General features: G+C 40.0%; 2 protein-coding genes across 2 annotated transcripts; both read right to left on the reverse strand.

Moving 5' to 3' along the window:
• Nucleotides 1-1,742: 1,742 nt before the first annotated feature.
• LOC122116484 (olfactory receptor 51E2) lies at nucleotides 1,743-2,744 on the reverse strand. The gene has a single exon (XM_042690138.1). The coding sequence runs from the start codon at nucleotides 2,703-2,705 to the stop codon at nucleotides 1,743-1,745; it is 963 nt and encodes a 320-aa protein (XP_042546072.1). The 5' UTR covers nucleotides 2,706-2,744.
• Nucleotides 2,745-10,542: 7,798 nt separating this feature from the next.
• On the reverse strand, nucleotides 10,543-11,487 carry LOC122115907 (olfactory receptor 51F2-like). Its single transcript, XM_042689512.1, has one exon. The coding sequence runs from the start codon at nucleotides 11,485-11,487 to the stop codon at nucleotides 10,543-10,545; it is 945 nt and encodes a 314-aa protein (XP_042545446.1).
• Nucleotides 11,488-13,016: the final 1,529 nt, after the last annotated feature.

A 13,016-nucleotide genomic window follows, 5' to 3' on the forward strand; every position in this document is an offset into this window, starting at 1 on the left:
CCCTAAAAAACAAAGAAAGAAAAGAAAAGAAAAAAATCCCTATTATATTTACCAAAATGAAATCACTTAAAAATGATCCTGATATAAAATTTACAATGAAATATTTTACATTGATTTTGGATGATTTTTATTGTGGTAAAACATACACAACACATAATTTATCACTTCAAACATTAAGTGTAAATTCAGTGGCATTGAATACATTTACACTGTTACACAATCATCTCAACTTCTTCATCATTCAAAACTGAAAACTGGTCCCCAGCCCAGCCCACCAAGCCTGATAATTGGAGCTTCTCATCATACAAAGGGAATGCTTTAACCTTAGGATTCATTCAGCATCTTTACAACTAATGCAAACAGTGTACCTGACAGGACTCAACACTGACGTGGAAGAAGCCTGGAGAATCTTTCACATCTCCATCCTAGTCCATATGAGTCTATAAACGTAAGTAGTAGGTGTAACAGTTCATAACATTTCATATATTTTTAAAAAGATTTTATCTGTTATCTATGTTAAAGCTCAGGCAATTCGTTAAAGTGAATTCACACTACAGAGAGGAAGACATGACTAAGGAAAGGTAACATAACACAAAAGTAACATAACATAGACAAAAACATTCTCCCATAATGTAGAATGAAACTGCCTCTGCCATCATGAAAATCAACGATAAAACACAAAGAGCCAAGACATCTGGTTTTGTTCCCCTCAACGAGGACAGGGTCATCTCTTAGCACAGACACAGACATGGCTCTTTGCACAAATCAGAGAGAAATTAAGCTCTGTGCAGGCAGAGGAAATAAAAATGACAGACATCAAACAGGAAGCAATATAGCATGGTAGTAAATTAACTGCATTCAATGAGCAAATGTAATTTCAAATCTTGGCAGAACACACACAGGTTCTGTGGCTTAGTTAAATCACCTTGCTAATGAAATTTTTATTTATATCACAAAACACAATACCGACCTCAAAGTTGTAATGCTCACAGAAAGGCTGAAAAGCACTATCATAGTGTGTGGAATGTTGTAAATCATGAGATATATTATTAAGAGCTTGGATAAATTCATAATAAACCAACAATGAGGACTGTGACAAGTCCTGTATTCCATACATTTTCAGTTCCATTTTTGTTTCCTTTTGTTTTTGTTTTCAGTCTTGGGGCTTGAACTCAGGGCTTGTCCTTGACCTTTTGGGCTCAAGGCTAGTGCTCTATCACTTGAGTTACAGTTCTACTTCTGTTTTTGTTTTTTATTTTAGTTGGACATCAGAGTCTCACACACTTCCTGCTCAGGCTGGCTTCCATCTGCAATTCTCAGATCTCAGCCTTTTGAGTACCTAGGATTATACCCATGAGCCATTGGTGCCCAGATCCATTTAAAAGCTATACATACCAGGTAAACAAAACCTCCATGACAGTGATTTCAGAATGTAGGAATAAAACCAAACCACTAGAGGTTTGAACACATTTTTTTCCAAGGTATACACTGTTTTTTTTTTCCAAGCAAATTTCAGTCCTATATTCTTACTGTCTTATTTAATATTAGAAGTATATTTTATATCACAGTCTTTAAATCACACAGTATGGATTATTTCTCATAATAATTCCATGGGGGTGGATGGACTACCCTTTAGTTCATGTCTCCACCCAAGGAAAAGCACTGATATTATGCCTATGGACAAGTGGATTTAAGACAGTGTTAGGAAATAGTTGTATCAAGCTGGCATGGAATGGGAAGGGTCACCTGTGTCCCACAGCCTCAAGGTCCTTGTCACAGCTGATCTTGAACATAGCCAGGACTCGTGTTCTGATCTGCTTGGTCTTGGCACCATAGATGATGGGATTGATCACCGGAGGCAGCAGCAGATACACATCCCCCATGAGCACATGCACAATGGGATCCAGGCTGTTTCCAAAGCGGTGTACCACCGAGAGGCCAATGAGTGGCACATAGAAGGCCAAGACCACACCGATGTGTGACACGCAGGTCCCAAAGGCCTTGGCCCGCTCTGACTTGGAAGGCAGTTGAAGAACTGTTCGTATAATCAGAAAATAGGACAAGGAAATGAACATGACATCTACACCCATGACCAGCAGAATGGCGGTAAGGCCGTAGACTACATTGGGCAACGTGTCTGTATAGGCCAACTTCATCACATCCTGGTGTACACAGTAAGAGTGGGAGAGCACATTGGAGTGGCAGAAGGCCAGTCGCTTGATGAGCAGAGGCAGGGGGAAAAAAAAGAGGGATCCTCGAACCACAGCTACCATGCCAATCTGGGCGGTTACTGTATTGTTGAGCACTGCAGCGTGGCGCAGTGGGTGGCAGATGGCCACATAACGGTCAAAGGCCATGGCCAGCAGTATGGTCGATTCAATGGCCGAGAGAGTGTGAATAAAGAACATCTGGACAAGGCAGGCCTCAAAAGTGATCTCCCGGGAGTCAAACCAGAAGAGGGCGAGGATCTTGGGCATGGTTGATGTGGATAAGGCCAGATCAATGGCAGCCAGCATACAGAGAAAGAGGTACATGGGTGCGTGCAGGCTGCGCTCTGTTCTCACAATGAAGACCACAATGCAATTTCCGAACAATGCCACAACATACATGGAAAGCAGCGGGAAACCAAACCAGAAGTGAGCTTCCTCTAGTCCTGGGATACCAATGAGTACGAAGCTAGCATGGGTGAAGTTGCAGGAACTCATAGCTTGCACGGAGCAGTGACTGCGAAGCGTGAGATCACTCTGGCAACCTGTTAGGACATAGAATGCAATCAGAGAATGTTCCCTGGAAAATGGTGGGAGGTAAGGGGGGAGGGCGTTGAAAGTGTCTTACTTCCCTCTCTGCTTCTGTCTTCTCTTACTCCAACTTACGTTGTTCATAAGCTCCAAGGCCCTCTCTTCCAAAGGAGGGAATGTGACAGCTGAAATCCATTAGTGAACCATTATTCTCAAGGTCCATGTAATTATCCAAAGATGACCAAACTTAGAAGATAAATGCTTATCCAAAAATATGGTTGTTTCAAATGCCCTCCGATGTATCCTATTGTCCCATATCTTCATTATCTGGTTAATAGGTGGACTTTAAATTTTTTTTCCTCTTATTTCGGGAGGATGGTTTTAAGGTAAAGCTGGCTTCCTTCCCTCTTTATATCCCTCCCTTCAGTTTTTCCCTTTCTCCAACCTTCTATTTTTCTTGTTCTCTTTTCCCTTTCTCCTCCTTTCTTCCCCCCTCATTTTTCCATCTTCATTTCTTCCTTTCTCCTTTCATTTCCCTCTTTCTCCTTTGATATACCTATTCAATCATGTTTCATAACATTTATTTGTATGGCTAATAAGGACAAGGCTTTTTAGTAGTTAGCACTGATACAGAAGTGAGAACAATTTCTCTTGACCCTTACATGAGTTGTCTAGGGTAGAAAATAGACAAGCAACCAGGATACTGGAGTGTTCTGACACGTGCCAGCATAGGTAGACATTTAATGCATGGGGCAGAGGGAGACATGATCACAAGAGCCCTCCTGGACAAGATGGCTTTTTTCCCCTCACTCTTGAAACATAGGGAGAGAATATGGGGTGTTCCAAGATGGTGATCTAGGAAATAATTGGCAAATTTTCAGGATTCTAAGCCCTCAGTTCTATGGTCAGCAAGGAGAAAAAGATACACAATAGCAATTAAGAAAAAAGAAAGAAAACCAGCCCCGAAAAGCAAGCAAGCAAAAAATAAACAGAAAAAGACCCAGTCCATCTCTTACGGCAAACAAAAGATACATCTGGGATCATAAAATAAAAAGGTACCCGCTCCACTTGATAAGGTCTTCTGTGATGAAGGTAGGGCGGGACTCGTGACCTCCAGCAGATGCTGGGTATGTTCCCATTGCAGGCTGCTTTCTCTCTGTGCCTAGATTGTTGGTGAGCTCACCTGAAAGCCACCCCCAAAGCCACTCCCATTTTCCCCAAAGAGCTTGGCTTGACTCCTGCCTTTGTGAGACATAGTATTTTTACAATATTATGAGAGCTTATCTGTGTTGGACACTGTGTCAACAATTTGTTTCTATGAAGGGAAATATTTAGTTCCCCCTTCCTTCCTTCCTTCCTTCCTTCCTTCCTTCCTTCCTTCCTTCCTTCCTTCCTTCCTTCCTTTCTTCCTTCCTTCCTTCCTTCCTTCCTTCCTTCCTTCCTTCCTTTCTTCCTTCCTTCCTTCCTTTCTTTCTTTTCTTATCTTTCTGTAGAACACTGTTTTGTTGCAACCTCCCATCCATCTAAACACTTGGTCTCTGATATCAAACTCTTTCTTTGCTAGCCTGCTAAATGCCCTGCCATTTAGAACTATCTTTAAAGTGCCAGCAGCTTGCAGTGAGAAGCAGAGGGTATGTCTTGAAAATAAACTGCACATGTCTTCATTGATGATGGAAGAGGCTTTTCAGTTTGGCCTTGAAGGAGAAAAGCCTAGAGAAGAATCCTCAAAATACCTTAACAATGTACCTTAGCCCTTAAATATCTTAAAGTGAGTACTGTGAGGTTCAAGGGCTACAATCATACTTCTGACCTTTATCTTCTCTTCTCTATCCTTAAAAGTGGTCCAGGTACACAAAACTCTCTTTCTTGACAAGCATCAAATTCCAAATTTGGCCTCCAGCTTGGCTATTAAAACATGAAAGTCACGATTCACAGGCAGATAATTACACTCTCCAGCAAGGTAATCTATCTACCTGTGTATCTTGTGGGAAGAGGTACAGAAGGCCCCCCCCCCACCACATGCAGAATTGTAAAAGAGAGAGACAAAGAATCTTCACTAGAGAGAGACAAAGAAACTAGACCACAGTGTCCAAGAGAAGTGGAATCCAAGGTGAAGGCAAGGCTGCCATGGAGGAATCTGCAGATGAGCACAATGACATTTTCAGTTTCCCCAGGCTTTGGCCATGCTGACAGACACAAAAACCTATCCTGGCCATGGAGTTGGGTACTTTCCTAACCCTTGTCTCTGTAGAACACCTTTTCTGCGTTTCTAGCACCTGTCTTTGCTGCGGAGCCTAAGACTTTCCGACCATCATCTCATCTCTTAATGTCTCTCTCCCAGAAGATCTCATGCCTACTTCCTGCTCCATCTTTCTGGCAAAAGCGATTATTTTTGCAAGACCCCACTTAGCTTATTTTTGGATTGGGACATGGTGGCTGCGTGCATTTTTAACCTGCCTTTCTGGATTGTCCTCTAAGGCTGTGGGAAATTCTTTTTCCCAGCGCATGAAGGCTTGAATGGAACCTAAGGGTGTCCTTCTGTTCTATCATGAAGCAGGTTGTGTGTGTGTGTGTGTGTGTGTGTGTGTGTGTGTGTGTGTGTATGTGTGTGTGAGGGGGGTCTTCAAGATTCCTTGAGCTGCTGGAGGCCAAGTGAAGATACACTCACCTGAAAAGGGTTCAGTTCTTCTTAAGAAGAGCAGCTGCAGCTGGCTTTTTCTTTCTGAAGTGAATGTTATGATAACATTACTCACAAGGCCCATGGGAACAGGCTACGGGGATATGAGCTGAGGCTCTACAGATTCAGTGGACAGCAGAAGAACATCTCCATGCCCATGTGTATGTCACTCCCATAGGTTTCCAACTATCCTGTCTAGGGGAGTGGCCTCAAAGAGCTATTGCCTTTGCCAGGACAGTCCACAGTGACAGATCCAAGCCACTTGATGGTGTGTCTCTACTCTTCCCAGGTATCCTAAGATCCACAGTCAGCTACAGGGTTAGGGTTTTTCCTCACTAGCTATACTAGGCCAAGTTTCAGCCCTTAGTCTCTAGGCATTCATTCACATTTTCTTTAAAAATCAAGTGAGTACATTATACATGTAGTAGCATGGTACAAAATAGGCTCATAGGCTTCTCCAGATCTCTGTTTTAGCTTCTCTTTCAGTTGGAAAAGTAGCCCTTGAGGGAATAAACTCAATCTGACTACACCTGTGTTACAGATAAATGATTAGATGAGGACTCTTATTTGGGTCACCTAGTTAGTGACAATGTTGACCAGAGACCCACATATGTGAAACCACAGGTTCATTACATTCAACAAATATTTGTCAAGGGCTAGCAATGTCCTAAGCAAAACAGATAAAAAAAATTCCCAGCCCCATGGAATATACATTATATTGAGGGGGGAGAAGACAATAAATGAAATTAATATAAAATATAAATATAAGCAGAATGTTGGAACTTATTTAAAAAAGTAGAATGTTGGGTAGTCATAAGTGGAAAACATAAAGAATAATAGATTAATATTTTGGGGTGGGAGTTGAAACTTTAGATGAAGTTACTTAATGGAGAGATTTGAGAAGAGGCCTGAAGAAGGGAGGGATAAAACCATGGGGATAGCAGGAAAGGGAGTTCCAGAAAGAGGGAACAATATGTACAAATACAGTTCTTGCAGAGACTGTTTTTGGTGGCTTAGAACGACAGGGAAGCCTGTGTACTGCCTGAGCAGACAGAATAGAGGGAGGGTGTTAGGGAAATGAAACCAGGAGATTTTGAGACCTGGGTTACATAGGGCCTTATGGATTATTTAAGGATTTTCACATATCTGAAGGCCCATACATAGATGAGCCAAGGGACTGTGGGCAAGTTTCAAGCAGAGGAGGGATATGTTCTGATGTGGTTGTAGATGCAAAATTCTACCAGACTGTTTCTAGCTCTCCATGATCTTCTTTAGACAGATGTTTCATTGGTCTTTATTTTGTCGCTCCCCTACCCTAACTTCTTCATAATCCAACCCTTTAAGTTTAAGCACTGTGTTTGTCAGGAAGTGGCATCTCTAGACATTCTGATTTTTCTCCTCCAAGGACATTTCCCTTGCCTCATACATCTCAGGACTTCTTTTATGCTTTACTCAGCACTTTATTTGGCCCAGTCTCTCATCTTGTCTAAATGTTCTTGACATGTCTTACCTTGACATTGTCATTTTGCAGTCTCTGAAAACAAGCCCAGAATTATTTTCTTACCAATCAGCCATCACAACTTTCTTGTTATTCATCTGTTTCTGGCAATGAAGCTCATTCATTCATGCATGCATGCACGCATGCATTCATATGTTTTATTCAAGAAATATCCTCAAGAGTAGCTCTGTGTAGGCATTGGGTTGAGCTTAGGAGCTAAGAAGTGAATATGATAAAGTCCTTCCTAACAAAGTGCTTGCGGATACACAACCTTGAAATAATGTGGAAGAGCCTTGAGTCTCATCGATTTTTATGAGAACTTGAGGGAAGCTATGCATTCTGAGATCAAAACAGCTCCATAGACACTAAGAATAACTTTCTGGTCTTTGATGAAATGATTGGTTTTTTGTGTTCCATCTAAACTTTTATGCACCTTTTAAGACATTATTTGCTTTTTTTAAAATATTGATTTATTTAGGCTTTAAAAGTAGATTCCAGGGGATACTCTAAAGTACAGCAAACTTGTCCTGTGGATCCCAAAGACATTATTTCTTTATCCATTAATTTAACCAGAATTGACTGATGTTATGGAGTCTGGCATGGCGGCCTATGCCCATAATCCCAGCTCCTGGGGAGGTTGAGGTAGGAGGATTGCAATTTTGAGAGCAGCCAGGGCAATTTAGTGAGACCCTGTTCCTGTTCTCAAAAACAAAAACAAAAACAAAAAACAAAACAAAACAGAAAACCCTAAAAAGGCAAACAATAGCAAGAAGATCAAAGAAAGCCGCACTAGAGATTAAAATGTAGGAACAATAAACAAGATATATTTCTTGCCATGAGAAACGAGCTCAGAGTTTGTTATGGGGAGAACAGTGACAGTAGAATTTGAAGATGGTTGTCGTGAGAAAAAGACACAAGGTGCTGCAAGAGCAGCTGGGAAGAGTACCAGGCCAGCTGAAAGAGAAAAGCAAGGTCTCTGAAGAAGTCCAGGAAATCAAGGAAAGGAATACAGCCAGTGCTAGAAGTACAGGGAACATCTGTGTAAAGGCTAGAAGATGGCAGAGGGCATCAGGGTTGGGGACGTAGAAATGGATTATTGTTTCTGAAGCATTCTCTAGAGGAGAAGTAATGACTTTTGAGAGGGGAATACAGCTTGGTAATGCAGATATCTTTGGTACAGAGTAAAAATGAGGGAATGAGACACAGCATAGAAGAAACAAATTCTTTGTACTCAAAGATGTTGTATTGTGATGGGAACCCCCTCCCCCAGAAAAAAAGTGTAGGCCCTTAGTTCTCATGGGTATGTGGTTTCAGGGAGACTGTCATTGACAAAAAATGGCAAAAGTTCAGGACGCAGAGTTTGGTGTTACATTGTAGATGCTCGATTCACTTTTCTTTTAACTCTGCCCAACTTTTCCTAATATGTGGCCTTTAAATCAGTCTTTAATGTTCACTCCATCATTTACATTAAATGATTTGCTCATTCTGGATTGGGAAGATGACTGTAACTTTTGTGTTGGCTTTTTGGAGACATGTTTCCAGAAAACTAAGGACAGGGAAACACTCAACAGAGTGCATAGTGATTTAAACACAAACGAGAATGATGGCGACTGAGCTGTGTGACTCAAGGCACATTTGAATAGGAACCTGGGTGAAGGAAGGGAAGAAGCCACACAATTGGGTATCTTGTGGAAGGCCATTGTAGGCATAGAGAATGACCAGTGTAAAGTGTGATGTTGGAGTATGCTTAGTGAGTGAAGAAAATGCTCAGAGGCTAATGTACATGAGCTATTGAAAGGAGAGTAGCAAGTGTCTTAGCTGGGATGGAGGAAGCAAGTGAAGTCATATAGATCCTCTCATAAGCTATTATTACAACTATGATTCATCCCTCCTGGGGTAAGACAAGAGGGCATAGAAATGTGCTGAATAAAGACCGTGAAAAGATCTGTCCTGTGTATTAAGATAAGCAATTGTTGTGAGGGAAAATGGACTGTAGAACAAATGTGGATGAAAAAAGTCTCTTCAGAAAGCTACCTGACTTTGAGTCCAAGATGACAACTTGGCATTGTGGTGGTAGCAGAAGAGTCACAAGTGGATTCTAGATTTTCTGATAGCTTGGATGCTAGATGACAGAAAAATGTCATGAACATCTTCAAGGGTTTTGTTTCAGCCATTTGAAAAGCAAAGTTACTAAAGTATGGAAGACTAAGGATACACAAATCTTAGCAGGAATGGTAAGATATGATTTTGGAGTCAAAATCATTTGGCATGTTGAAGCAAAGATGATTATGTACTTTTTGAATACGGATCTTCATAGATAGGCAGTTGGATGTTTTTAGGATAACTATTCATTTGGGATTTTTTTCACCATATAACTACTAATGAAAGCATTATATTAGATAAGATGACCAAAGTTATAGGATATTACAACATAAGAAAAGGAAGACTAATAATAACTGACACCAAATTTATCCTTAAACATAGAGAACTTTGACATCACCTTACTATTAAATAGACAACATTAGAATCATTTAATAAATATATGACTACATCCATTTCTTTTTTTCTGATCCAAATACAAGCCATAGATAAGATCCAATTTAATAGAGTACTATCAATGTGTTCTTAAAATATGTGTTTTAAAAAGTAGAGAATTATTACAAATACCCAGGGAGAAGATAATCAAGTCTGTAAATGAAGAAAATTTCCAAGTGAATAACATAAACTATAATCCATTTGCTTTGCAATGCATAATAGTTTAAAGTGTTTCAAGGGGAGCAGACTGATGGAAGGCAGAGAGAAGTTCTAGAATATGCATGAGTCCAGAAAGATCATGTATTTGTGAGATCTGAAGATTTTTTTTAGAGTTTTTTCTTCCTAATTTTGTAAAAAATTGTTAGAGGACAGACATTTTTTTCTTTTTTAACATTTATAGTCTGGGGCTTGGCTCAAGGGGTACAGAGCCCACCTAATGAGTAGGAGTCCTTGAACTCTAACCCCAGTACTTCCAAACAAATGTAAAAAAGGTATTTTATGTTCCCTAGTATAAATTATGTAAACTAATATATGTATATATATTAATTATAAACCAGTAAGTGTATTCTAATTTTTATCCTATTCTATCCTGTCTTATATAAAATTAAAGGTTAAGAGGCATGGATGAACAATGCCACTTACCAGCTGCTTAAGCAAACTGGTTATTTTATGCCTCCAACTGCTCATTAGAAATAGAAGTGACTTCCTTGTAATGCTATTAAATATATACTAATTTATGTAAGAGATATGTAGAATCAGAAATTAAAATTATTATTGTAGCTAGAAAACGTCACTTTCAATGAAAGAATGACTTTTTCACAGCATGTCATTCTAAGTACTTTGAAGTGGGTGGGGTAAGAATGGAGGCAACAGAACAAAACTAACGAGGAAAACGTTTAATTTAAGGCTTTTGACTGTTGATCATTCCCATTTGTATGTCTCTGCCTCCTCATTTTGAAAATCAATGTAGTAAAGTCATGGATGATGGCAATACATCCCAGATTTAAGGTGAAATGATTGTATACTTAGCTTCCTGTTAATTCATAACATAACCTGAAGTAGAAGGGATCATTTAGTTCTAAAATACTGTGATTCTATGATTTTTTAAAATGAAGAACTTTTATTACAGCTTTACGTATCTGCTTGGTCTTCACGCTGTAGATGATGGGGTTCATGACAGGAGGGATTAGCAAGTAGGTGTTGGCAATCATGGTGTGCACATAGGGTGGGGCTCGTTTCCCAAATCTGTGAACAAAGGATAGACTGATCAATGGAATATAGAACACAGCCACTGCCCCAATGTGGGAGACACAGGTGCTAAAGGATTTCTTCCTCTCTTCTGGGGAAGCAATGCTGAGGACAGTCCTGATAATCAACACGTAGGACAGGAGGATGAGGATCGAGTCGACACCAACAGTGGAAATCATGGCAGTCAGCCCAACTGCATTGTTGATCCTGGTGTCTGTGCAGGAGAGCTTCATCACATCAGGGTGGAAGCAGTAGGAATGGTGGAGCACACGGCTGCGGCAGTAAGACAGTCTTTTAAGAAGTGCCACCATCGGTGTCAGCACTAGTGTCCCCCTGATGACGATTGTCACCCCAATTTGTGATATTCTGGAGTCAGTCAGAATAGTGGCATACCTCAGGGGGTTAGAGATGGCCACAAATCGATCAAAAGCCATAGCCAGCAGGACTGAAGATTCCATCACCGTGAAGAGTTTAATAAAGAACATCTGGGACAAGCAGGCATTGAAGCTGATTTCCCTGGCATTGAACCAGAAGATGCCCAACACGGTGGCCAGAGTAGATGCGGACAGCCCAAGGTCTGTGGTGGACAACATGGACAGGAAATAGTACATGGGTTCATGAAGGCTGGGCTGAGTGACAATGGCAAAGAGAATCAGGCTGTTGCCAGAGAGGGCGGTTGCATAGAGAAAGCAGAAGGGAATGGAGATCCAGGTGTGGAAGGCTTCCAGCCCGGGAACCCCAGTTAGCAGGAAGATGATGGAAGAGGATGTGGTGTTCTGGAAAGCTGACATACTGGATTAAAGGCATAGAACAAGTCTGAAATAGAAAAGCTACATATGCTTATGTGTTATTCCAATTACAAATAATTTTATTCCCCTGAGAATTGACCAAAGATGACCATGTAGATATGAAAATATGAATGGCTTACTGAAATTGATAAACATGTAATCTTTCCATTACAGTAAAGTGTACCTTGTTTTTTTTCTCTTCAGGCCATGAATTTTCTTCTCTGGGACCATTTCCTGTTAGTTATATTTATACCATATGACCTTTCTTCAAACTCTGTTAAGTGACACAGGATGCTGCCCTTCACTTGATACATGTCAACGCTGCTCAATTTTATGTCTATATTCAACCCATCTAAAGGCTAGCACTTCACCACGGATTTTCTCTACTTCATTACTTCTATTATTCCACTTCTTGGGATATACCTATTGGAATATTACTAGTTTGTTTTGGAGGGAAAGTTAACTTTATTGAAAGTATCCCATTTTGTTTCACTGAGTAGGAAATTGCAAGGAAGTTATATATGAGTAAAATGTGGGACTATACAGGAAAACAGATTAGGGACATGTGAAGAGGCTTAATGAGATACCTTTAGGATAGATTCTTTAGTACAACAGAAAGGTACTGAGCAGCAGAGAGGAAGTTAAGGATTAAAAAAAATGTATGGGGGGGAACCTGTATGTTTCCAGATTATACACAGCCACCCACTTAGATTGCCACTTACAAAATCATCTAAAGAAACCCACAGGCTGTGAACAGTGCCTTATTCCTGTAATTTCAGTTACTTGAATAAAGAAGATCATAGTTCGAGGACAGACTTAGCAAGCTGTCAAGAATCTATACCCAAAACAAGCTGGGACTGGTGGTGTATATCTGTAATCCCAGTGACTCTGCAAGCAGAAGTAAGAGGATTGTGGGCCGTGCTGACTTTGAGCAAAAAGTAAGACCCTATCTAAAAATGAACAAAAGCACAAAAAGGATGGGGTTGTAGCTCATACGGTCTAGTGCTTGCCTAGGAAGATTCCCAAGTTCAAAGTTCAAATTCCAGCCCTGCCAACAAACAAAAAATGCAAGAAAAGACAACAACAACAACAACAACAACAACAACCCCAGCCAGATTTTTAAAAAATCCTTATTAAGTAATTGTGAAAATTATGAGTGAAATTATATAAAAAACCAGAGGAAATAAAGGAGCATTACATGTAATGACAAGAAAATAAGCTATAACTTTAGATTGTGGAGTTTACAGTAATGAGTATTAATTATTAGTATTAATCATCAATCAAGGATGTAATGAAATTAATATGGCCTCAAATATTTTAATGAAAATGAGAATTCATAGCTCACAGTAATACAGCACATATTTTAAACTTCTGGAAAAAGAGGGCTTTGCTCTCACCACAAAGAAATGATAAACACTAGAGATAATGGACATAATAACTACTTTGATTTGATCATCCTTAAGTGTACACATTCATGGAAGCATCACACTTATAGAAACATCACATGACACCCAATGAATACACATATTATG

This window comes from Dipodomys spectabilis, unplaced genomic scaffold (genome assembly GCF_019054845.1).
Source record: "Dipodomys spectabilis isolate Male_0828 unplaced genomic scaffold, ASM1905484v1 ptg000003l, whole genome shotgun sequence".
Classification (NCBI taxonomy): Eukaryota; Metazoa; Chordata; class Mammalia; order Rodentia; family Heteromyidae; genus Dipodomys; species Dipodomys spectabilis.